At 41.5% G+C, this 27,825-nt stretch overlaps 1 protein-coding gene across 1 annotated transcript in view; it reads right to left on the bottom strand.

The window, feature by feature from the left end:
• LYN (LYN proto-oncogene, Src family tyrosine kinase) overlaps positions 1-27,825 on the bottom strand; it is a 94,296-nt gene that overhangs the window by 23,188 nt on the left and 43,283 nt on the right. Inside the window, exons 9-10 of the mRNA XM_024221359.3 lie at positions 11,267-11,449; positions 10,301-10,377 (exon numbers count right to left, since the gene is read on the bottom strand). Coding sequence (XP_024077127.1) covers positions 10,301-10,377; positions 11,267-11,449 — 260 coding nt within the window. The remainder of the gene's footprint in view (positions 1-10,300; positions 10,378-11,266; positions 11,450-27,825) is intronic.

The raw sequence follows: 27,825 nt of genomic DNA, 5'->3' as shown, positions 1-27,825 counted from the left end.
CTCTCCCTCAGCTCCTCCATTACCCTGGACTTCCCCAAACCTTTGCACTGCTTCTGAGAAGTGTGGGAAATACATTTCTGTGTTGTACTTTAAATGAATTATTACTAAGAATTCTGTATTAATATGCCTAGTAAGGAATCTGTTTGTCAAAAAACATTTCCTGAATCTTTTTTGTCATCTGTTGTTACAGACATAGTTGCTGACAGGTATTTTGAAATAAATTACCAAAATAATTGAAACTGGCGTGATTGTACTGTGTTATTTTGACAAATAAAATATGCAGAATTTTGCAGAATTTTAAAATATTTTGTGCAAGAATTTTTAATTTTTTGGTGCAGAATTCCCCCAGGAGTAAAGAGGGGGTGAGAAGCAAAGTAACTGAAAACTGGTTTATACTTTTACACAAATAAACAATGCTCAGGTGTGACATAACCCACTATCCATAGTAAGGCGTGACACAGAGGTTCAACCACTAAACAGGAGCTTCCACATGCATTATAATACTTGTATATTCTAATAATCATCATCTGAGTTTCACTGACAAGCCACAGGTGCTATATGTAAAAATCAAGTAATGAGCATGAAAATGAAGTCACTCTCGCCCATTCACGTAAAGATAGTTTATACACAAAAATCAGCAACCAAACAGCTGTTGTTCAGCTACATGCAAACTCTAGACAGGCCTATGAGGTTGGTTTTGGTTTTGGTTTTGATTTTATTGCCTATATGGTAGGTAGGGTTGCCAATAAACCCTGGAGGTTTTAATCACATGACATAATCTTTAATTCCTGAAGACTCCAGGACAATCCTGGAGGGTTGGCAACCCTAGTTAGGACATAGAGTACTTCCATACTTTCTACATTTACTGCATAACTGTGATTATTAAACAAATAATATTCTATTTTCCCCCCTTTAAATATTTATTGCCAGGCTTCCAGGACTACCAGGACTATATATATATATATATATATATATCTCCAATCTCCAAACAGTAAAACTATGTACGTAGCATCAGAATGTTGAACGATCCAGCATCCCATGGCTGAAATAAACCATTCCATAAACCAGCCTCTCTACTGCAAAGCTACATAGAAAAATACACAGTAAATCAGGCTCAACCTTGCATAGGACTGGGAGCCAGCATTCTTTTCTCAGCTCTGCCATTGATTTGTTTTGTGATCTTAGACTAGCTTTATACTGTAATCTCTGTCTCAATTCCCTCCTCTGTAAAACTGGGAAGATGCTTGAGTCAGCCACAGGAGCGTTGTGGAAAATTAATTAGTAAGTGTATGTAGAGTAGTTTCAAAATGAAAAGCACTATTACGAGTGCTAAATAAAATGACTGCTGAAATGGTCGCTAAACCAGACAGTACTGAATGCTGCTGGAGCAAGTAGCATGAAAGAGCAGACATGACTGAAGAACCTCAGAGCCCTGATTGCGCTGTATTTCAACTCACACACAGTCCTCTTTCTTTTCTTATGGTTTCCACTCCAGAAAGGTGTAGAATCTTTTCCGCAGTCGTTTTGTCTCTAACATGTGATTTCAGCATGGTTTGCAATGCTGTCTGTTGCGTGTTAACTTACAGAGAATGTGCATTTAATGGCACGTTAAACAGATGCTCCTTTTTGTTTCTAGGCTGCATGTAAAAATACAAATTCCTGGTGTTACCAAACTGTGTTTGATTGGGCTCAGTATTGTTGTTTCATCTCAAAGTTCCCCCAAGTCAATGGCTCTTCAGACTGACACTCTTAAGACACGTCAGTTTCATAGCCATGGGTACACAAGGGAGCAATGTGGCCAGGATCATGCCCAACTGCTTCTGACTGCCCTATGGATGAGGTACCCATTTTGCAGCTGCATGAACCTGAGGTGACCTTTCGGCATGAGATCAAGCAAGACTCAAACCCCTGACCTACAAGCACCTTAATCAGCCACTGCACCTATGTGAACCTCATATTTCAGATGAACCTTTACATTTTCCCTCTTAGATTTAATAAACGGCTTTTTTTAAAAAAAGCTTAAAATTAAGTTTCTTATCCTCTGCTACTGTCAAACAGTAGAGTGCAAGTCAGGAATGTGTGTGTAAAGGTGGCTCAGTTGTTCCCTCTACATTATCCTGATTCTGCAGAGACAGAGTAACCAAAGAGCTGCTCTGAATTGCCCTAGCTGCTCTGAGGGTCTGAAGCCACAGCTGGGGATCAGTATTGAACTGGGGCATCCCAGTCGTATTCCCTCATCCCTACTATGTTGCAGCAGGGAGTGGCCTAAGAGCCATTGTCAGCTGTGTACTACTAGAGACACACAAACTGGGATCATATTCCTGGGACAGATATACCAAACTTCAGGGCCTGATTGAACTGACAGGGCAGTGCAAAGCAGCCACACTACACAGGGAGAATCTGGTGCCTAGGCTGTAAAAGAAGCCAATAGTGCAGGGGGTTTTGAGGTTTAAACTGTTTGTGGTATAACCCTGGAAGAATTCTATTTTGGGCTAGGGAGGGAGAGAATCATTATCTTTTTCTAAGAGCACTCTCCAGTCCTGAAGGGCCTTTAGTGAATGGCCACGGTACTGATCACACTAAATGGGATTTTTATTAGCCTAGAATTAACCATAACCAGATTCCTTAAGTAATGTTATGACGCATGACCAGAAAGGGTTAAGCATCCTGCAGGATAAATGACTCAAATTCAACCCTTAGAAACATATGGGGAGATAATGTTTGTGTTTTTGTGTATTTACATATATATTGGTAGAGGTCAACAATGTAATCAAAGGTTTCAGAGTAGCAGCCGTGTCAGTCTGTATCCGCAAAAAGAACAGGAGTACTTGTGGCACCTTAGAGACTAATGAATTTATTTGAGCATAAGCTTTCGTGGGCTATAGCCCACTTCTTCGGATGCCCACGAAAGCTTATGCTCAAATAAATTTTTCTTAGTCTCTAAGGTGCCACAGGTACTAATGTAATCAAACATTCCCTGTCTATGCTGTATTCTGTTAATTCAGAGATCAAAAGAACATTTTAACATTTAAATGAATTGTAAACATAGGATATCACTGTATTCATCTCTTTTTGAAATGTATAGCAAATCATCTGGGAATGGTGGAAAAACAGGCAATTGCCTTATGTTGATCTATGTGAATAATTACCGGCTATGCTTAGGAAATGGATCCACACAAAGTCCACATGAGTGTCTATTGTTTGACTAAGGACTCTTACCCGTCAAATGTGATGGCAAATGTGAAAAATCGGGATGGGGGTGGGAGGTAATCGGTGCCTATATAAAAAAAGCCCCAAATATCAGGACTGTCCCTATAAAATCGGGACATCTGGTCACCCTAGCCTGGAATTGTATAAAACACCTTTGGGTCCCAATCCTTTTTATCTCAGATCTGCTTGAGGTTTCATGCAGCGGAAGCCTAAGCCATAAGGACTGAGATCCCAGTTCTGACCGGACCTCCCTGAATACAAACATTGGACTATAGCCTATGGATTATTTCTGAAAGAACTCTTTGCATCTACAAAGCTCTCCATCTCTGTTATGAATCTGAATCTCAAGATTGACTCATGTCTGTATGTATGCTGTTCTTTTAACCAATTCTCTTTCCCTTTTCTTTTCTAATAAATTTTAGTTAATAAGAATTGGCTGTAAGCGTATATTTGGGAAAGGTCTGGAATATTCATTAACCTGGGAGGTAATGTGCCCGATCCTTTGGAATTGGTAGAACCCTTTTTATATGATTAATAAGATTTTCAGAAATCCTCCTCATACCTGACTTGGATGTCTAGGTGGAGGTCTGAGGCTGGGTTACTTTAAGGGAACTGTGTTGTTGACTTCATAACCAGTGAGGTATAATAGAAGCTGCTTTGGGCTGGCTTGGTAAATCTAAGTATTGGAATATCCACCCGCTTTTGGGATTGCCTGCCCCATTCTGTGCAGTTCACCAGAACTGAGTGACCTCAGCTGGCTCCCCTGGGATTCTGGTCACAAATGTCTAGCCAATGGAAGAAATAGTGATCAAGAGGACTCCGTGTATTCAGGGCTGCTCAGAGGATTCAGGGGGCCAGGGGCAAAGCAATTTTGGGGGCCCCTTCCATAAAAAAAGTTGCAATATTATAGAATACTATATTCTCGTGGGGGCCCCTGTGGGGCCTGGGGCAAATTGCCCCCCAGGCAGCCCTGCGTTTATGTAAAAAAAAAATTAAGATTTAATCCTGATGTGACCAAAATGTTAATTGGTGCAGCATGATGAACAATGATGGCAGTCTACAACTCTTCAGAAACATACTCCAGGTTTGGTTTTGGTTTTTACAACTTATTAAAGAGGCCTTATATAATATTTCTTTTCATTTTATATCAATGTTTATGTTAAAGATGTGAGCAAAAACTTGGGCAGGGAAGGCTTTTAGCTTCAGTTAGCTGCGTTGTATTCTAAACAGAGCAGAACGCCCACACAAAACTAAGGAAGATGAAACAGAGTTGTTTGTTGGGCAATCATTTACCAGAATGTAACATTACCCAAAAAAAAAAAAGGAACTGGAAAAAAAAATTGAGACCTCTAATGCTGGATAAGAATTATGACAAAATAATTGCTACATGTCTCTGGTTTATTTTATTCCTACTGAAAAAGGGTTACAACAGGGGTAGGCAACGTATGGCACTGGTGCCAAAGGCGGCACGTGAGCTGATTTTCAGTGGCATTCACACCGGTCCTGGCCACCGGTCCAGGGGGCTCTGCATTTTAATTTAATTTTAAATGAAGCTTCTTAAACATTTTAAAAACCTTATTTACTTTACATACAACAATAGTTTAGTTATATAATAGACTTATAGAACGAGACGTTCTAAAAACGTTAAAATGTATTACTGGCACGCGAAACCTTAAATCAGAGTGAATAAATGAAGACTCGGCACACCACTTCTGAAAGGTTGCCGACCCCTGGGTTAGAACTTTGACCCAGGATTTTGGGTTTGTCTCTCTCATGAACAGAACCTGGTTCAATAAAAGATATTACCTCACCACCGTGTCTCTCTAATATCCTGGGACCAACACGGCTACAACTACATTGCATAGAACAATGAATTTACAAGCTCGGACTGGGTTAAACAGGCCTGAATAAGATTATTTTTACAATAACAATGCTTTGAGCATTTCAAAATGGAGGATTGAGCACATTCAGTAGAAATTCTGTTAAGAGTTATCTATGCAATTAAAGATGGATGCTGTATGTGTGTGCAGTTAGCTAACTGTAGTAAATGGTTAAAGGAATTTGGAAACTCAGCTCTTGAAGCAGAAGATTATAAAGTACACTGGGTCACTAGCTTTGGAGCGAGAGGTTATGGAGCTTGTAAACACAAGCACGTGAGCTCTTAAACTAGGGAAATTTCATCACCTGGCAGCTTCAGGAGCCCATTAGCTCTGGATCAAGGACAAGATCCACTAATGAAGCAAATAGAGCTCGTTAGCTGTGCTAGTTAAATTGCTATGCAGGGAGCTGTTGTCAGTTGTGAATGGAGACACGAGAGCATAACCATTTTGCATGCTGATTAGCTTCGAACTGTTATATTAACAAGCTTTGCTAGCATAGCTTGCAAAAGAAGCTGGTGGACTATATATAGTTTCCAAACTGATGAATGGAGACTAAAGAATGTACAGCACCTTGGAATTGCTCAATCACATAGCTGACAAGCAGAAGAGTTTACAGGAGGTGGTACTTCTTGTAAACTCTGTTAGCTTCTGAGCACCAGACTAAGGAAATTATACAATCAGCTGATGTGTTAGTTACTAGCTGTGCAAGACAAATAGTGGTGTAACAAGGAGCTAGCAGGGGAATCTGTGAAAGACAATTCAGTTCTGATTTTTGGTTCTCCATTATTATTCCAAACATCCTTTCTGGTGTACTCTACATCTTTGGTGCCCAATTCTATACTGCTGAATTCAACAAAAGACTCTGTATCCTGTTTTGATGTTGGTGCTTATTAGCACTGGCTTCAGTACAATTACAGCAGGTGTGAATTTGATGGTTTGCTTGAAAGATGCCAGCTATTAAATTTAGGCTATTTTAGATAGATGTTTTTGTTTGGGTTTGGTTTTAAAAAGAATCTGAAACAACCAAAACACTATAACCTCTGTAGATCTAAACCATTCCTTTCAATGATTGAAGATTTTTCCCCTGAACAATTGTGAATTAAACTTACAGGGTTATAAGCCCTGAAAGTGGGGGTTGTGATGGAAATGCCAATTCAAATTTATACCAAATAATGCTGTAAGAAGTCAGCAGTGTTCAGCTAAGTGTTTGGTTTTAAGGGCCATTAAGTGCTGTATCTATTTTCGTGCTGTCGGTCGGTCACAATGACCACATCCTCTCTCTTTTTTACACCCCACTATCTGACAGGCCACTTCAGATCACCACGACCATTCCTCTGGATGCTTCCTGTTTACTTTCTTCCTGTTGCACCATAAGCCCTTGGTTAATTTGTTATTCTGCAAGGAGTGCTGGTTCTCTCAAATAGTTTGTGCAGACACACACACACGGAGCACCAATGCACAGCTATTTCAGGATATTCACAAAAGAACGGTACCCCCCAAGAGCTGTGTGTTTGTGACAAACGTCAACATGATGCAACAGCAAAGTGAATGTACAAGCAAAGAGAAAACCTCATGCTATTGCTGCTTTTTCTTTTTTTCCTGGGAAGTTGGAATAAGCTGGCACAGAGCCTGCCAGAGTGGTGTGAATTAGACTGTCACACACAGTTCAAGTCTGTGTCAACCAAAGCAAAATGTGCTGGGCTTGGCTTAAGCAGTTTAATGGGAATTTCCTTTTATTTATTTATGTTGAGACACAGCTTTCCAATTTCTTTTCCCTCAGGATAAGCATGGAGATATGAACCAATGCATGAAGCATAAGGTAATGCACAAGCCAGGCACATCCTGAAAAATTTATTAAACATGTTTTTCATACCCCTCTGTTCTTAGTACGGTCTGTGTTGTTGAAAACTGAGTTTGTACCACTGGATTTACTGACAGATTTGCTGTGAAGTTACCATTATTTAAAACTGAATATCTTAGAAGGTGAACAACACAGCTTGAAAATAAAGTGTCTCTGTCTTAGGCCCTAAAGAATGATTAATTTTATTAAAGGACTTTAATCAAACAAGTTAGCGACAGAAATAGTCCATCATCCTTTCCATCTTCCAGGTACCAATCCCTATTGTACATTTCTCTAGTGCTTTGTTCACTGTAGTATTAAAAGTTCTCATAGGGTTTCCTGCACATCCCTTCAGAGACTGTTCCACATCTCAGCCTCAAGAGGCTTTTCCCGATTTTCACCCTGAATTTCCCTTTTTGAACATTTCATCTTCACACCTAGTTCTATTTGGGGGGAGGGTAAATAAGGCACTGAATCTCTGAGGCCCAGACTTCAATGGGGCTCTGCTTGGGTGCAGGTTTAAGTCTTCATCTCCACAGGTGTTTTCATTCTTCAGATATTTGTAAACAGTTATCATTGTCCCATCACCTTAGTAGTCGCTTAGCCAAGCTGTACACAATTAGCTTTTTAGCTCTTTCCTCACTATAAATCAGTTTTTCCAGGCCCTGAATTACTGATAAGGTGGTGCCCAGAACTGAACACAATATTCCAAATACACCAAATACACCAGAACCTATCCAGTCCATCATCTGTGATGTTGTGCAGTCTATATGGTTTTATAAAAACATGATAATAAGTGAATATAATGTAACTGGGATAGTTTTATAAAGATTTGATGATAAGTGAATATAATGCAACTGGGATATGCTTCGTGCAAAAGGTCTCTTGTAAGGTATCATTACAAAGCTCATAATCTACTGAGTGTGATCATCCTATTTGTAGAAATGTACCACTCTTGTATCTAAAACTAGAAATATAAAACATAACTCTGAGGGCCTATTGTAATTATGTAAAGTGTGGGCCATTAATGATGGTTTGGAATCTTGATGACTCCCATTAACAAGGACCATTGTCTGCAGATGGCTGTGTTTACCTGTTAGTCTTCCTGTATATGTGTGTGCTGGCAAATGGGCAATGAAGTCTTGCAGTGACATGTGATCATGTCACCTGAACTGGAATCCATCTTTAACCTGGTGCTTTTCCAGTGGGGGGGGGGGGGTGGAAACCCAGAGGGACAAAGGGTTCCCGCCTTATGCAAAAGATATATAAAGGGGTGGAAGAGAACAGAGGGATGGAGAAGCCATCATGAAGAATCCCCTAGCTATCACCTGAGCTGCAACAAGAGCTGTACCAGGGGAAAGAATTGTGCCCAGGCCTGGAAGGTGTCCAGTCTGAGAAAAAGCTTACTGAAGCATCTCTGAGGATGAGATTATCTGTATTCAGTTTGATTAGACATAGATTTGCGCATTTTATTTTATTTTGCTTGGTGACTTACTTTGTTCTGTCTGTTACTACTTGGAACCACTTAAATCCTACTTTCTGTATTTAATAAAATCACTTTTTATTCATTAACTCAGAGTATGTATTAATACCTGGGGGAGCAAACAACTGTGCATATCTCTCTATCAGTGTTATAGAGGGCGAACAATTTATGAGTTTGCCCTGCATAAGCTTTATGCAGGGTAAAACGGATTTATTTGGGTTTAGACCCCATTGGGAGTTGGGCATCTGAGTGCTAAAGACAAGCACACTTCTGTGAGCTGTTTTCGGGTAAACTTGCAGCTCTGGGACAAGTGATTCAGACCCTGGGTCTGTGTTGGAGCAGACGGGAGTGTCTGGCTCAGCAAGACAGGGTGCTGGAGTCCTGAGCTGGCAGGGAAAACAGGAGCAGGGGTAGTTCTGGTACATCAGGTGGCAGCTCCCAAGGGGGTTTCTGTGATCCAACCCGTCACAAGGTGGTGCCCAGAACTGAACACAATATTCCAAATATACCAGAACCTATCCAGTCCATCATCTGTTGTCTTTGCACATGCAGTCCAAAATTTCATTGGTTTTTTTGGCAGATTATAAATTCATGTGGGGTTTGATGTCTGCAATTGGGTCTCTGTTAGCCTTACCAATTCACACATTTGTCCTCTCCCATAGAGTACATGTATTTTCTAGTACATTTTCCCATCTACATTATATTTTTCCAGTTTTTCATTTTATTATTTTCTGCTCATGTTTTTAATCTCTATAGGTCCCTTTCTGTTATCTACAAAGGCTAAGTATCAATATATTTCTCATACCTGAATAGTTTTTCCTTGAAAAATACCCAAAAGAGACTTCCACAGATAGTTCAGACAAGCTAGCAAACCTGCAGCCACTTTGGACCAATGGTTGTGGAGTAAGGCAGTCCCAAACACTAGGTCTGTTTTAAGCTTGGGGCCTACAACTTAATGGCTTCACTGCATTGGCTTGTACCAGCCTGTGTATCCATGATAAGTCCAAATCATATGTATTTATATATTGGCTACATTAAACTTTTGATTGTCATTACCAATACCGTATTACATTATTTAACATTTCTATTGCCTTTTCTCATGCACTGTAACAAATCAGTACAGCAAGCTACAAAATAAAGAGTCCGTACCAGTCTAACACTCATAAAAACCAATACCCTACTAGAAGCAAACAACTATTGTAAGTTAGTAGCACATGTTAAAACATTCAAAAGCATGAAGATGACTTAAGAGCATAAGCCCTATTGACTTTTCAGTTGACTTTTGGCTCCTAAGTCATTTTGGCCTCTTTTGAAAGTTTTACCCACAATGCACAAGGTATCCCATGTATCATTTGTACCTGGGGGCTGCCAGTTGGTTTAGTAAATCATGTGTTGGTATTCTGAACCATCCTTCACATACATTTCAGTTATAGAACAAAATTACCCCCAAATCAGTTTGAAAGTGATAGTGATCTCTGACGCTTAACAGAATTTCTTTACTAGCTGACTCAGCTCAAGGAAAGGTGAAAAAGAATGCATTAGCCTTATTTTAAAGATTTGCAAATGCATGTAACATATGGAACTAGTACTACCATCTTACACGTATCTGCTAGAACTGAAAACAATCCCCCCTGCTGCAAACAAAGAGACATATCACTGACAATAAAATTGACGTTACTAATGTTAAAGTGTAGGCTTAATCATACACAACTCTGTGAAATATCTATTCTTTTTTCTATCTCCCACAAAAATAGCTCTAAACGTCATACCAAAAAGTCTTGGAAGACCACTGTTACAACAACAGATTTTTTCAACAGTGCCTGATATGAGGTTCAGCCTCCAAGACACTAAATGCTTCTTAGTGTTCTTTATAATATAATCATTTACCTGAGCTGAGAAGTCAATTAGCTTTGGAAGCAGTACTTTACTTCCTTCATCACTCTTCAGAAAATCCAGCAGACTGCCTGTTTCAATGCAGAAAGAATAAGTCAGCACAGTTCACAAGTAAAATAAAGACTAATAAGTCTATAGCCAGCCTCACTACCTTCTGCATGGTTTTTTGTTTTGTTTTAACATATTTTTAAGTTGGCCACAATTAGTTATATGGTTCTTTACATGCTATAACAACAATGCTGATCCAATATCTGAGTTGATCAGCTATGCAGCTTTCTGTGGTGCAAAACTAAAAGGTCAAGCTTCTCCCGAGTTCAACATTGTTTAAGGTTTGGGTTTTTTTAATTTGAGTGACTGATTTTTTCCCGTTCTAAGGAATATCAGCAAAGTTGCCCACAATTATCAACCTAGTTATCAATGGCAAAATTTTAAAAAGTCACAAAAAGCATGTCTAACTCAAAGAAAGCTGAGCCCTTTGGTAGTAAAATACAACTAAAATATCTATTTACACAGGATTTGATTCTGCAGCCCTGACTAGCACTGTGTAGTAATTATTCATAAAAGCGTGGTACAGAAGTCCTTCCTGTAGGGCCCATCGACAGGACTTTTCATGAATTTAACTGCAGGATAGCAGCATATGGTTCAAAGCATTCACCCACTTTGGCAGAAAACATGAGTATTGGATGCATAACGCAAAGTCATCAAGATATTATAAGTGATATGTTTATTATTTGTTAAACTATTTTTAGAGTGCTTGAGAGATTTCTAAAAGGACGCATCTTAAAACACAACATGAGCATAAAATGAAAACTCTTGTCTTCTCTTAAGCTAGATACTTGATCATTTAATATAAACACTACAAAAAAGTAAAATTAACACAATTATTTCTCCCCTTTTTTGTTACTAGAGGTTGATTTGACATTTAATTAAGAAGTGCTCACAGAGTCCAACAACTCTCACCTTTTGCCATGAATTCTGTTATAATATAGATAGGTTCCTCTTTGCTGACTACAGCATACAGCCTCACTAACTTGTCATGCTGAAGTGTTTTCATGAGGTTGGCTTCCTCCATGAATGCTTGCACAGACATCGTTCCAGGCTTCAGGGTCTTCACAGCCACTTTTGTACTATTATTATAGTAACCTAAAAAGGAAGGGATTATTATGGCACAGAACTCATTCAGCACAGCGCACTGACTGTTAGGAGAGGTCAGAAACCAGGCTGGACTTCATGAATGGTATAAACCTGGTGAGAAGTGTCCAGACACAGCACAATTAAATTACTTGTACTATAATCATACCATATTTTGCAATAAAACATATCAATGTATGGAGAGAGGGTCTGTTAATGCACAATGTTCTATTTGTGTAAGTCATTTACCTGAAAACTCAAATTAAAAATAAGCAACCACTCTCTATAGTAAGGTTTCATTTATAAATAGTTCATAAAAAGTAAATAAATGATCGATAGTTTAATGAATGTCTAACTAGAATTCAGCAAGTCACTAGCTTGCTTATAACTTTCTAATCACATCTTTAACTTATGTCCCTATAAGAACACTACTCATACCTGTAACATGTTTATAACATGAGAGGGGTAGCTGTGTTAGTCTGGATCTGTAAAAGTTTCTCCTCCCTTGGTTTCCACACCTCAATTGCTAGAAGAGGGCCTCATCCTCCCTGATTGAACTGACCTCGTTATCTCCAGACTGATTCTGGCCTGCATATATATACCTGCCTCTAGAAATTTCCACCACATGCGTCTGACGAAGTGGGTATTCACCCATGAAAGCTTATGCTCCAACATGTCTGTTAGTCTATAAGGTGCCACAGGACTCTTCGATGTTTATAACAGTTATTAATCGTTTATTAACCCTTATAAATGATTCAGAAATAGAACCTTCAGTGTGACCAAATACATTTTTAAAATTATGTTTCAGGAGTGCAACACTGTAGCACTCAGGTGAAGGTTTAAGACCTCATTATTGCTTGTCAGGTGATCTGTTGCCCGGGAGGGGGCGGGATTGTTTTGCTTTCCTTAATTACTTTAAAAGTATGTTAGTGCCCAAGAATAAAGGGAAAGTCCTAACAAGCCTCCCTGCAAACCTATATTAAGGCCAGATAGAGCTTTGCCTTAATTCAATACCCTTTAAACCAGTGGTTCCCAAACTTGGGCCGCCGCTTGTTCAGAGAAAGCCCCTGGTGGGCTGGGCCGGTTTGTTTACCTGCCGCATCTGCAGGTTTGGTTGATCGCGGCTCCCACTGGCCGCGGTTCGCCGCTCCAGGCCAATGGGGGCAGGCGGGAAGCGGCGTGGGCCGAGGGATGTGCTGGCCGCTCTTCCTACAGCCCCCATTGGCCTGGAGCGGCGAACCGCAGCCAGTGGGAGCTGTGATCGGCCGAACCTGCGGACGCGGCAGGTAAACAAACCCGCCCGGCCTGCCAAGGGCTTACCCTGAACAAGCAGCAGCCCAAGTTTAAGAACCACTGCTTTAAACTACATTAAAAAGGTACAAACAGCATCAGTTGGAGAAATAATTTGGTATAAAATAAGTATATGATGTATTGAACTGTATGTGCTGAGATTTCATGAAATATGCTAATTACCCATATATCAATGTACAAAGATTAGTACATGGATACGGAAGATAAAGGAATATTTTCTGATGGAATCAATGTAGAATATTCTTAATACATAAACTTTAGTGATAAAATAATATTTTATTCAGGTGTAGCAATCTTTAAAAGCCTGTGTTATTTAATTTTTACTGAAGTTATATAAATAAAGTATCCTTCTAAACATGCCATTCTTAACACAAGTGCACTAATAAAACCAAACCTCATCTCTTTGTGCTGCAATCTATGTATTTCAACACTGAAAAAATATGTACAGGAAGAGGTAAACTTTCATGACTCAACCCACCAGCTACATTTCTCTACCCAACAACAATCTGTACAATTTCAACACAGTTTGTGTGTCTACCTGAAAGTCAGCAACTCCTTAATCTCTACTTAAACTCCCTTACGCATTAGTAGTGTGACTGTAAATCACAGCTTGTATACATGGTGAGTTAGTTCATGGACAGCCATTATGTGAATCCCATGTACTAACTCTGCGCTTTCCACACTAAGCCATACTCCAGGACTTTTAATGCACTGTTGTGGTGTTTATGTGGCAAGTTAGTGCGCAACAAAGTGGTGTGCTGTTGATTCACACCCTGGCTTGCAGCACACTAACTCACTGTGTAGACAGGCCCTCAGTCTGTTTTGCACAGTGACGAGCCAGAAGAAAGTGAACGTTAAAGAAGCTGGGGGCTACTTCACCTTACATCTTTAACTGGTTCCTTCTTATATAAGTTAACACTCCTTAGACTCTCTACAGGTGGGGAATGTGCAAGTAAAGTAAGTAAATCTAGGAGAATCTGAGTGTAAGAGGGGCAAAATTAATCTAAGAAGATCTGACACCATTTTATGTGTACCTTCTCAGTTGGGTCCTACAATTTATTTATTTTTTATTTTTCATTTCATTTAATATTTTCAGTATGAGATAAAGCAGTAATCTCATTATATAGCATGTGTGGATAGTAACATGAGACTTTCATTTGCTCTGAAAGTGCAAGTTATTAGTACACAGAATAATTAATTAAAAAAAACCCCTTAAGAACCCAGATTTGTAACGTTAGATATGGGCAACTATGTACTTACATTGAAGTACTTGCCTCACTTATGAGTGCAAACATCTAATATTTGTGCACAAATTGCAAAGCCATGGGCAGGCAAAGATATTCAATTAGTGTGCCCGCAAATCTGCCTGTCCAACTGTGTGTGCCTAAAGCTGAAATCCTACTCCGGAATGTCCACCATTTGGAAGGGCAGGAGGAAGGAATATGATATCACTGAGAATATGGATACAATTTTCACCCAATTGAAATCAATGGCAGTTTCTTCATTTACTTCAAAGGAGCCAGAATTTCACCCATTCTATTTTAAGGGGCGCAATATTTGTACTAAAATTAAAGGTCACCCTGCTTCATTAATCTCCGCTAATTCTTTGTGTCACTTGAGGTGTGAATGCCAAATTCTAGTGCAGGGATTCAATAAAAATATTTAATTCTATGTATTGAGGGTATGTGGCTTCATTAAAATCCCAAGTATTTCAGAAAAAAGAACAGGAGTACTTGTGGCACCTTAGAGACTAACAAATTTATTACTGTAAACTTAAAACCAGCACTCTAATATACACTAATAAAGACTGTCATCATGCTGTGTATTCATTTTACAACAGGCTCTGATTTCATATATATGACTCATAGAATCATAGAAGATTAGGGTTGGAAGGGACCTCAGGAGGTCATCTAGTCCAACCCCCTGCTCAAAGCAGGACCAATCCCATATGACTGTGATCTTATAAAATCAACTACTACATATGCAGTAGTTGCACGTATAAAAGGCTCTCTCTTATTCTGCTTCCATTGAAATCGGTGGATATTTTCCCTTCAATCCCCCAGAGTCAAATCCTTGTTCCTGACAAACACCTGAACAATTTTTTGACTCTTCCACCACAAGGTGGAAGCTTATTTTCAGTAGGGGACTTGACAACAGGTAATCTATATTGAACAATATTTTTTCCTATTTAGACTTTTGTTTAGTTTCTAACATTCAGAGTCTGAATAATCTAGGAAAGCTCTGCTTTTTCCAGGGTGTGTGTTTAGTCAGGGTTCCTTAGTCTATCTATCTGAGGTACTTACATCATGGTAGCATTTGAGCACCTCACATTCTAATGTGTATTTGTCCTCACAGCACTCCTGTGAAGTACTATTATCTCTGTTTTCCAGATGAGGAACTAAGGCACAGGGAGGCTAAGTTTACTTGCAATTGGGCACAAAGGAAGTTTATGGGAGAGCAAGGAATAGAACCGACATCTCCAAAGTCCTAAGGTAATGCTCTAACCACCACATCGGCTCTCCTCTCCGCCCCAGAGAACAAAGAAGGAACTCTGAAAGCAGTCTTAAGGCCTTCACATTGTATAAAAAAGTTCAGCTGAGATTATAAGAAAGATTGTCTCTTGAACAGCAGTCAAAAAACATGAAACAAGCACTTCAAGATGACCTGTTAATATAATTAAGGGTCAAATTCTTCCATTAGATCTGCAGGCACATGGATCCCATCTTTAGGAAAATTGGTCTTAAATATTCTTCTCAGCTAAAAGAGGATAATGCTGCACTTTTACAATTTCTGCTATATTGAAACAAACATGGCAATCACTTTGGAGGATAGGATTAGGATTCAAAACAATTATGACAAAATGGAGAATTGATCTGAAATAAAAAAGATGAAATCCAATAAAGATAAGTGCAAAGTACTACACTTAGGAAGAAAAAAATCAAATGCATGACTACAAAATGGAAAATAACTGGGTAGGCAGTAATACTGCTAAAAGGATCTGGGGGTTATAGAGGATCACAGATCAATTACAAGTCAACAATGTGATGCAGTTGCAAGAAAAAAGGCTGATATCAACAGGAGTGTTGTAGGTAAAACATAGTTGGTAATTGTCCCACTCTACTCAGCTGTGGTGGAGTCCTCTACTGGCATACTCTGTCCAGTTCTGGGCACCACACTTTAGGAAAGATGTGGACAAACTGGAGGGAGTCCAGAAGAGAGCTACAAAACCAACAAAAGGTTTAGAAAAGCTGAACTATGAGGAAAGGTTAAAAAAAAAGTGGGCATTGTTTAGCCTTGAGAAAAGAAGACTGAGGGGGGATCTGATAACAGCCTTCAAATATGTTAAGGGCTGTTATAAATAGGGTGGTGATCAATTGCTCTCCATGTCTACCGAAGGCAGGACAAGAAGTAACGGTCTTAATCTGCAGCAAGGAAGATTTAGGAAAGATATTCTGAAAAGCTTTCTAACTATAAGGGTAGTTAAACACTGGAACAGGCTTCAAAAGGAGATTGGAGAATCCCCATCATTGGAGGATTTTAAGAACAGGTTAGAGAAACACCTGGCAGGGATGGTTTAGATACATTAGGTCCTGCCTCAGTGCCTCTAGAGATCCCTTCTGGCCCTACATTTCCATGGTTCTTTGACTTCAGCACCTCCCTGAATAAATAAAGTCTGTTTTAGCATAATCCTATTGTGGTGATAGAATAAAACAAAAGCCTGACCAAGGCAATAAAGAGGCAAGGCCAGTTATTTGTCCAGTAGGTCCTCTATAGCCCTCTGTTAAATATGGAGAGAAAAATCACTTGTTTCGTCAAACAGAGCTGAGAAAACCAGATGAAAGAGAAATGTTGCAATAACCAGATTTCGTGTTCCTAACTACTTCAGAATGTGCTTGGATCCAATTGTGTACCCCTTACTCAGGCAAAACTCCTTTCAAATCCAGAGGGTGTATAATGCATGAAACCCCCTCACTCCTGACAGCTTGAATCCTGAAGGGATTTTTCCCTAAGTGCAATGACCGACCATCAGCTTGGTCATTGCTGAGGATTGAATCAGGTCCCCCCAAGTTAAGAGCATAAGTCTTTAGGATTTGAGCTAAAGGACTATGTCACCTAGCTGGCAGCTGCAGCAGGCCCATGTGAGGCTGGCAGACCAGGTGCCAGCTCATGCCAAGATCCCCATGTCTCAACTGAACACTGACAGATACACAGTGGGAATCAGTCTGGCTCACCTGTGTGTTAGTATTGTTAAATAGGTATTAGAATTATCAGACTGTGTTTAGACTATATTGAAAGCTGGTGAGTTGTTGCATGCATTAATCTCTCTTATAGCAGCTGTATCCCATATTGTAAGGTAATATTGACATTTATGCACTTGATAATTGGTTGGTGAAATCTAAGTATAGAACTCACAACCAGGGCCGGCTTTAAGCCGATTCGGCCGATTCCCCGGAATGGGGCCCGCGCCTAAGAGGGCCCCGCAACGTCCAGGGCTGCCAGCGGAGCGGGGAAAAAAAAAAAAAAAGCTGCGTCCTGCTTCTCCCACCTCCCTCCAGCGCTTGCGCCACCATACAGCTGATCAGCGGAAGCCTGGGAGGGAGGACTGAGGAGGAGGAATGCGGCGTGCTTGGGGAAGACGCGGGGCCAGGGCGGGGATTTGGGGAGGGATCCAATGGGACAGGGAGGGGGCGGAGTCAGGGCGGGGCCGGGGCGGAGTTGTGGCGGGGGGGGGGGGGGCGAGACAATTCGTGTCCCGGCGTGGGGCCCCGCACCTGCTAAAGCCGGCCCTGCTCACAACCAATTTGGGGTTGTGCCCTGCTTCCTAAGAGTCTGCCCTCAGGCTGGTACTCAGGCTCTTGAATCACTGCAAGACAGCTTGACAGCCCTGTAGCTGGCACAGAATGTGACACATAATACACACTGAATGGTGGATTACACAGAGACTTCAGGTTTGGGTCTGTACAAGCCAGTGACATCAAGTTGAGCAGGGACTGTCTATTTGTTCTGTGTTTTCACAATGCCTAGCACAATGGGGTCCTGGTCCATGACTAGAGTTGCTAGGCACTACCGCAGTACAGATAGTAAATAATAATAATTTCCTGGTTCTACCATTTACATAATAGTTTTGGCTGCTCTGCAGCTGTGCTCTATCTGCACAGGCCACCTGAATTTGAATAAACCTTTCCGTGTACACAGTGAGGGTGGGCAGGTGGCATTTCCACTTTTGCCTTTCCTTAGGGCCTGCCCCAGGTGACAGCAGATTTAAAGTTCAGCAGAGGCTGCAAAGGAATTCCTCCGGCTGAGGTTATAATGGGAATGAGCTTAATCATGCCACTTCCTCCCCAGCCACAACCGGGGTTACTGGAAATGCCTCCTCTCCTCCACCCCCAGGAGACTTTCTGCTACCCTGGGCCCTCCTCCACTGTTTTCACTGACTGAAGTTTATCTGGCTCAAGGTTTACCACACACCCCAGGGTGTCCTGCTATTGTGATCTATAGGATATGAGTGATCACTCACCCTTTTTAGCTACCTTCAGTAAACAGATATAAAGAAGATGGATAAATGAAGTTCCTGCTTTAACTCCAAACTTTCTTCCTTTTTAAAGTTTAAGTCAGACCCTCTGTGATTAATTTTCAGCATGCGTGTAAATTGTAAAAATGCACCTGTGATATTTGCAAACACGTCCATTGGTGCCTGCAAAATCCCACATCTGTGCATGTAAAACTGGAAATTATACACTGCTTCGTCAGGTGTGCCAACAAGTTTTGCTGGTACATTTTTAGAATCCTTCATTTTAGTGAAGGTATTTTTGTGGCTCAGCTTATTTTCTGCAGCCCAGCATTTCCCACAATTCTGGACGCCTGGGCTGCTCTCCTCTCAGCAGCACACAGAGGCGGAACAGAGTTTTGATGTATAGCCAGGCCCCCTCAGCTTCTGCTTGCGGCCAGATTCTCTGCCTCCACAGCAGCCGACAGCAGTGGTTCCTTTTGCTCCCACCCTTACTCCTTCTGTTTTAAATTTTCTGCCCATTTTTTGGGCAGTGGGGAGCAGTGTTCTTCCTTCTCAGCCTTCCTCTTCCTCCCGGGGTCGGTTAACCCCTCAAGGATTTAACACTCCCTAAGCCTCCGCTGCAGCATTTCCCTGCTGGCTCCTTTGCCCCTTACAAGCATGGCGGAATGGCCAAGAAAGCATTGGGTCAAATTCAACCAGTTCTCTCTACATGGGAGGCAGCCTTCCCAGGCTCAGCAGAGGGTGAGTTGTGCCCAGCCTGCACCCAGTCGTCAGTGCCTAACTGTGTTAGGTCCTGGGGCTGCAGGTTGGATAAGCAGAGGTCCGCGACCCACCAAGGTGGCAACTCCCACCGGGGAAAAAAGACCAAGAACCCCAGTGTGGAGGAGGAAGAGGCTCCAAAAGCGAGGAGGACCGTGACCACTCGAGTCAAGTAAGTCCCAGGGAATCCCTGCAGAACAAAGAAGAGAGACTTGCACAACCACCTGTCTCCCCCACTCTGCCACATCTTAAAGTGGGTCCTGTGCACCCTGAGGAACGAAATAGGGCTTCTAATCAGCCTGCCTCCCTCCTTCCCTCCCAAGAACAAGGATGTCCTCTCCCCTGCAATCCTGGGGGGGGGGGGGAATGGGAGCAGTGGGAAGATTCTGAGGCAGACCTCTCGAGAGGCCTAAAGGAAGGCAAACCAAAAAAAGGTCTTACCAAAGCCACAGCAGAACTTCTATACTCCCAAAGTGCCCTATTAAAGGTTAAATATAAGGGAAAGAAAAGATGTACAAAAATATCCAGAGATACTAGTCCTTCGATTCCTCTACATCTTCTCTCTCCCCCTCACCCCCCACTGATGAAAGGTGAACTGTCTGGCTGTGAAACCTGAGCAGGCTCCTGAGAGTAAGCCTCAAATTTCTCTCCTCAAAATCCTTCCCTCAGGCTGCAATACCCCTTCTTCCTCCTTGAGGAACCGATTAGGAATGAATAGACAAGCCTGATAAGGGCAAGCTATTAGCGAGAGTGACCTCAGGCTCTGTAACATTCAGCAGTCAAAGGGTTCCGTTGCTGAGACACCAAACGTTGATGCCACTGTAACCTCCCTCCCTAGCGATACGGTTATTCGCTCAGAAGGCGAGTTCTACCCTAAGAACCCTACATACAGAAAGATGGAGGCCACTCTCAAAAAGGGCTTTGAAACCTCCTCCTCCACCCTCTGAGCATCCCTGGCAGCTACCTGCTTTGCAGGAGCATCTCTTTCCTGGCTGGAAGATCTCACAGCCTCAAGGATAGAGATCACCCTGACTTTGGCTCCACTTTAAAAAAAAAAAAAAAAAAAAAAAAGTCTCCCTAGCAATCACATTTGTAGCTGATGCCTCAATGGATGCAATGAGATTCTCAACCTGAGCCATGGCTTCTGGCTCAGTAGCCAGGCACCAGCTATGGCTCTGACCCTGGAAGGTGAATACTCACTCTAAACACGTCCTGTGCTCAGCCAAATTCACAGGCTCCCTCCTTTTCTGGAGAAAAGATGGAGGCTGGCAGTGTGACAAAACAGTCTCTCCCTTCCCCACTAAAGGCCCTCAGGAGAGAATATAGATAGGCCTTCACAGAGAGGTGCTGCTTTCTCTCCTCATCTTCACAGAGGTACCAGCACAGAGGCAACAGATTTTCTGAGGAAAAACAGTAGAGCTGAGGTCTGGGGGAAGTCCAGAGGGACCTCAGGCCCACCCCCCAAAATCCACTTAATGATAAAGATCGCATAGGCCTCTACCCTGAGTTGGAGCTGGTGGGCAGGATTTCCCATTTCCTCATGGAAGGGTTTTCATTGACCACAGACAAGTGGGTCAGGGAAACAGTGAGCCAGGGGATACTTCCTTGAGCTGTGGACTCCATCCCGTCTGATCTTCTTCCAGTCACCCAGCTCCTACAATGCCAAAAACCACACGGCCTGATACAGAACAAAATATCTTTTGGATGTGGGAGTGATAGTGTGTGTTCCCTCAGAAGAAAGATTCTCTGGGTTCTACTCCATCGTCTTCATTGTACAGAAGCACACAGTGGGTATCAGAGCCATTCCCAACCTCAAAAGACTCCACAAGTGATGAAGACAATGAAGTTCTGGTTGGAGATCCTGGCATCTGTGGTGTCATCCATGCTCTAGGGGGACTTATTGACTTCAGTAAATATAGCAGATGAAATCTCTACATCCCCATCAGACCATGCCACTGCAGACTTTTGAGGTTCATCTATGGCAGGAAACATTATCGATTCTCAACACTCCCATTCAGCCCACCCTGTCCTCCCACCCAAAGAGGTTGTAGGTGGTAATAGCCAAACTCAGATTGCAGGGGATTCATCTGCACCCTTTCCTGGGCAACATCCTGATCAGAGCCCCATCACAGTCAGCAGTGCACAGGGCCACTGATTCAGGTCAGGGTCAACAACTCTGAGTGGTACCTGAATCAGGAGGTTTTTGATTTCATCCTTCGGACATTTGGCCCCCCTTCAATCAACCTGTTTCCAAATTGTACGAATACAAAATAGCCAACATACTTCACAATGAAGGCAGACCCCAGATCCATGGAGACAGATGCCTTATTGCATAGTTGGCCACAGAGCCTACTTTACGTGTTTCCACCTTTTCTACTACTGATAACGCCTTATTGGCCTAGGAGTCCTTGCTTCTCAGACCTGACAGAGATGACCCTGGAGCCCCCACTCCAGTGTCCATGGAGACCGGACATCCTCTCACAAGGTCATCTCTTTCACCTGCAACCAAAACGGCTTCAACTAACAGCCTGGCTGCCCAGAGGGAAGCACTAGAAGGATTCAGTCTGTACTCCATAGTTATTAAGATACTGCTTTTGTCTAGCTGAGTATTGACATTAAGAGCATACTCCTATTTCTGGTCCAGATTCAACTACTGGTGCCAAAGAGTACAATGCAAACCCCAGAAATCCAGGAATTCCAACCATTCTGGACTTTCTTCAAGAAGGCATAGACAGAGGCCTTCAGTCCAGCACTAAATGTATGTCAGGTGTCTACCCTTAGTAGCATGCAATCTGCAGGATTCTTGGGCTCCCTGGCAGACAATCCACAGGTAATTCCATTCCTTTGAGCAGTACAATTAGCCAGACAAGTGGTCAGGCCTCTCTTTTTAAAATGGGACCTTCCTCCAGTTTTGAGGGCCCTGACTAGTCATCCCTTTGAGCCTCTGACTTCAGGGTCATCCTTTTATTTAACCATTAAGATTGGTTTCTTAGTAGCTGGCATGTCCCCCAGGCAAGTGTTGGAGCTGGCAGCCTTATCTGTACAGGAGCCTTACCTCATGCTCCAAGAGGACAAGGTGGCGTTCAGCACACCAGAATCCTTTCTTCCTACGGTAAGTGCCTCGTCCCACCACTTCCTAAGAGGTTGTGCATCCTTCATTCTGTCCAAAATCACAACATCCAACTGAAAAGGTGTGGGACACCTTAGTCACCAAAAGAGTGTTGAAAATCTCTCCCTATTTATGTCCTTCCACCCAAAATGCCAGGGACTCAGAGCAAGTCTTCCATCGCTAGGTGGATTAGACTATGTATTGTGGAAGCCTAAAATCAGAGGTTCCTGTCCCATAAGAAATCAAGGTGCATCTGATGACATACTTAATCACCAGAGCGGAACAAGCAAGTGCGTCCACTTTGGAAAGCTGCAAAGCAGCCACTTGGTCTACAGCTAACACCTTCATTAGGCAAGCTCTACAAGGTGGATCTTCTAACTTCTGCAGAGGTCTTCTTTGGTGGGAACATGCTGCAGGTGATGGCCCAGAAATATTAGAGTCTCTTGAGCAAGCACAGAAAAAGGGGGGTACTGCTTTCCTACAAGATTTTTGGTTCATAACCCTTTCTACATCTGTTCACTGCTCGCTACTTCCCAGATGTCCAGAAACAGTGGAGACACTGGATTGCAGAATGGTAACTTGCTTACTGATCCTTTCCTTTCTGCTAGCAGCATCTTCCACCCACTCTGGATGGCTTACAAAGGCAAGGGTCAGATGTAAGTGGAATCATTACCGTATGACTATCTTCCTTGGTCTAGTATACATAGTTATTTCATTATCTCTGGAAATTCATTAATAATGATATACATATTTTACAACTTGGGAATAACTCATACAATAGCAAGCAGGAACAAATGAGCATGGCCAGACTGTGTGATGTCAAAACACTGATCTGCCTCCATGAGCTTCAGAGAGAGGAGAGCAACCCAGATGTCCAGAATTGTGGGAAATGCTACTAGCAGAAAGGAAATTATCAGTAAGAAATTTTTCATTCTCTTCTTTAATAGTTGTATAAAAATACTAAAAATAGTGCAATATTACAGACAGACACTCTCATCCAGACTACCTCAAACCCAAGAATCCTTTACACCTGAGATGCAAGAACAATGTGTCTCATTAATAAAATAAACTATCAGGACTCCTTTTATGTTAACTTTTCTCTTGGCCTAGCTGAGAACTCTTTCACTCAATTATTAATGCCAGAGTATGTTATGATTCATGTCAGTAAATACCCGGGGACAATAATGCATAAAACATGGACACACTGTTCTATAGTGCTGTTTAGATCTATCATGTCAATGCACCTGCTGCACAAATGCACTAACGCAACACTCTAAAAATCTTGGTCAATTGTATGGTGGAAAGTAGTAACTCCGCATACAGTTAATGCTTTTTAAAATGAAATGTGGAGCTCAAAATGACATGTAGGCATGGGGAATTTGCCAATCCAGTTACATGAGAGGGCCACCGACGTCTCTACATGTGAGAATGCAATCCCACTGAAGTTAGTGGAGCAGTACATGTTTACTTCAGAACTAAATATGGCCCAGAGAATGATCATTTTGGCTGGAGCAAGGGCTTGGGTGCCCAAACTTCCACTAGACTTTTGCACACATTCAGTCATAGCAAACTGTGATATGGATTTGTGATATCCATTATAAGCCAAAGGGATTTTCATTACAGAGCTCCAAAACCAGAGATGAAAGACTAGTGAACTAACCTGTACAAGATTTCAGAGTGGTAGCTGTGTTAGTCTGTATCAGTAAAAACAATGAGGAGTCCTTGTGGCACTTTAGAGACTAACAAATTTATTTGGGCATAAGCTTTCGTGGGATACAGCTCACTTCATCAGCTTCATGGAGTGGAAAATACAGTAAGCAGGTATAAATACACAGCACATCAAAAGATGGGAGTTGCCTTACCATGTGGGGGGTGGTGGTCAGTGCTAATGTGGCTTAAACATAGAAATGGCCATTCTTCAACAAAAAAACTTCAAAAACAGACTTCAACCAGAAACTGCAGAACTGGAATTAATTTGCAAACTCAACACCATCAAATTAGGTTTGAATAAAGACTGGGAGTGGCTGGGTCACTACAAAAAATAATTTCCCCTCTGTTGATACTCACACCTTCTTGTTAATGTTGGGAATGGGCCACATCCACCCTAATTGAATTGGCCTCGTTAGCACTGGACCCCCCCCCCACTTGGTAAGGCAACTCCCATCTTTTCATGTGCTGTAATATATATACTGCTTACTGTATTTTTCACTCCATGCATCTGATGAAGTGGGTTATAGCCACGAAAGCTTATGCCCAAATAAATTTGTTAGTCTCTAAGGAACCACAAGGACCCCTCGTTGTTTTAATCTGTACAATATACCTTTTCATTCCCTGCTCCAAAACAATAATTGCCTGCAAAATTATATCTTAAGAGCCTAGTCTGAGTTACAGAAGTAAAAATTGTCTTGAAACCACAGAACATCTCAGGCTATATAGCGGCTGAAACTGGCAGAATACTTTTTGGGCATTGGCCGGGACCACAGTGAGCAATGACTCCTCTACTTCCTTTCAATGCCTAGAGCATGCACTTCCCTCAACATCAGTCGTCATCTCCTAACCACCGTGGTGGGGGAAGTGGAACAGCAACTCCACCTCCACACCCAGCTCAGCCATGCGAACATTGGAGTGGTTAGCACCATTGGCACACAAGCAACAGAGTTCTACCTATTCCCCACACAGGCATATAAAGAGAGCAAAAGGCACCGCTTCAGGTACATATTCAAAAGGAGATATAGGCAGATCCCTGTGTGTTTTGACTCATCCTATGAGTCAAGCCAACTTCTTTTAAACCCCAAAGAAATCATAGATGAAGCATTTTACACCAAGTTTCAATCCCTCCAGGAATGTTTACGACTGAACTATAAACTCTTGAAAAAAAATGAAACATGAAGAGATGCTGACAGACCCATAACTATACTGCTGCTAGCAGATGTGATCTCCCTCTCTCTCTCTCACACACCCCTCTTCCTTCCCACCCTTTTGTAACTATAAAACTAGTTACTCTCCTCCTCCTAACAGAAAGTTCTTCAGAAATCAAGCCATCAATTGTGGTTTGTACCTGGTACATAGTATTGCTTAAAAGAATCATCTTTGTCCCATAAAGGCAGAAGTAATTTATCATTGAGAGAATATAACCATCTTATTTCCAAACTAAGGGAAGCGTTAAGGAGCTGACTATTAATAAATGAGGCCGTGGTGCTTACTACAATCCTGTCCTGGCATGGGCCTGGGCTAGGTGACCTAATAGGTCTTTTCCAGTTATAACGTCTTCAGTTCTAAGATTAAACACGCTTGTTCAGAAAGGATCCCCACCATGCAAATCAGCTTCTCTTGCTTCAGAAAAGATGCAGAGAGAGTGAGAGGAAACACGCTACTCAACTTCACAGTACAGTAATTTCCCACATAATGTAACAACAATCCACAGAGGAAAATGTTAAGCCCATGTAGAGAGATCATCACATAAACAAGAGGAAACATCTTGAACCAGAAACACCCCCTTTTAATTTTTGTGCATGTGTATGCAGAACTAGTAGCTTCCTGAAATTAGCTGCAATTTCTACAGATGACAACATACCACACTGACTTTTTTATAGCAGTTCAGTGTCAGTCACAATATTTATTGACCTGGTGTATTACACAGGGAAAAAATGCACAATGGCTGACCCTTGTCTTAACTAGTGAGTAAGCATCACTCATGAGCCTCACAGCTAGAGGCCTCAAGCTTCTTCTCATGAGAGAAGATAAAAGCTGCATTCAGTCATAACGTATAATACAGTTATAAAAGCAGAGCACAAGTAGTATGTTTTATAGTCAAAGATTAAGTGTATCACTGAATTAGACCTTTCTGTTTGACTATCAAGGATGCCACAACCATGGCAATATACAGATCTAGATCTTTACTTTTATATATACACATACCATTTCAAAACAATAATATTCCAAATAGTGTGTTCTGATGAGACTGTTATGCTATTTTGGGTGGCTAGAGTCACTCTGGCCTATCTTTGTACCTCCTGACTAGCTTTCAGGCATACTTTCATTGCTCAGAAATACATTGCCCACTGTATCTTATTTAAAAACATGTTAAAATGCTTATTCTTTAAAGGTGACCTATGAAAGTGAAGAGGAGAGTCAGAGAAGGGTGAGGAGTAGCATTAGGGACATAGAGACTGAAAGACTGGATTGGTTTTCCTCCGAAGGGAGATGAATAAGAAGGGACATAAGTATATAAAATAATGAACAGCATAGAGAAGGTAGATCAGGAACTTCTGTTCTCATAACACAAAAGCAAGGGAACATACAATGAAACTTAAAAGGTGGAAAATTCAGAATTGACAAAAGTAAATACTCTTCACGTACATGTAATTAGACGGTGGAACTCATTGCCACAGGAATTCATTGAAGCCAAGAACAACAAAGAACTGTATATTTAGATGGATAACAAGAATAACTAGGGTTATCATAATTAATACTAAACATGTTTTGGAAGGGATAGTAAACTTCATACTTTTGGGTCTTCAGGACATTCTAACTTTTGGAGACCAAGATGAAACAATACTGGAGCTGATTACTCTCAAATCTGCCTACTGCAGAGTTTCTACACCTTCCTGGACAGCAGATGGTACTGGCCAAAGCCAGAGACAAGATACTGGACTAAATAGACCACTGGTTCTGATCCAGTATGACAATTCCTATGTGCTACTTTCCAGTCTTCTCTTTATCAAGAGACGCTGAAGCTCTGCACATTATTCACTAAAACACACATTTTGTTTCGTATTTCAAGTGTTCAAATAAACACCTTTACCCTGATTTTAAGAGAGTATTTTGTAAAGGTAGAGACATCTAGCAAAACGTGTTGGACCAAATCCTGAGGTATCATGCAGTTTGTAAAGCTAAGAGAGTTCTATTGGAGTCAATGGGAGGCCCTTATGAATATAGCCCTGTTGAAATGATGATTTCACAGAGGGTGCAGCAATCATGAAAATGCTCCCCAATAGTGATTATATTATATAAATAAAAGGCAAATGTCTACAACAAAGTCTAAAAAAAAAAAAACCGCTACCTTAGCTTACAGTGTTGCGCACATGTGTGGAAGAATGGAGTGCTGTGTGCACTGCCTTGAAATTGACTAATGTTACTTGTGGCAAGGTGGGTGAGGTCTCATCTTTTTATTGGACCAACTTCTACTGGTGAGAGAGAAGCGCCATTGGCCCAATAAAAAGCTATTACCTCACCCACCTTGTCTTTCTAATATCCTGGGACCAACACAGCTACCACACCACTGCATAGAATAATACTTGTAAAATTCATTCCCTCCTTGAAACTGACAAAGTGCAAACTCCGTGAAATTCAATACTTTCCTATTTACATTGTAGTGAATTTTCTAAAATATATAAACAGCAGTGATTTACACAGGGTCCTACTTATGAACAACACTAGAATTTAGAGGAAGAGGGAGAAAGAAGAACAAAGGCATAACACACATGCGGGACCTGAGGCTCAGGACAAGTCTACACTAGAAACTTTTGTCAGGAATGTTGGTTGGGAATGTGATTTTTTGTGTGTGTGACATTTCTATACTGGCAGAAGCCACAGTGTAGATGCAATTATACTGACATAAAAGTTATTCTGATGGTATAGCTTATTTCACTTGGGGAGCCGGTACAAGCTATATCAGCAAAGTCACTTTTTGTGTGT

The sequence above is a fragment of the Terrapene carolina genome, unplaced genomic scaffold (genome assembly GCF_002925995.2).
Source record: "Terrapene carolina triunguis isolate 2854851 unplaced genomic scaffold, T_m_triunguis-2.0 Scaffold58, whole genome shotgun sequence".
Lineage (NCBI taxonomy): Eukaryota > Metazoa > Chordata > Testudines > Emydidae > Terrapene > Terrapene triunguis.
The sequence above is the reverse complement of the archived record's forward strand: the minus strand, read 5'-3'. Positions and strand labels throughout refer to the sequence as shown.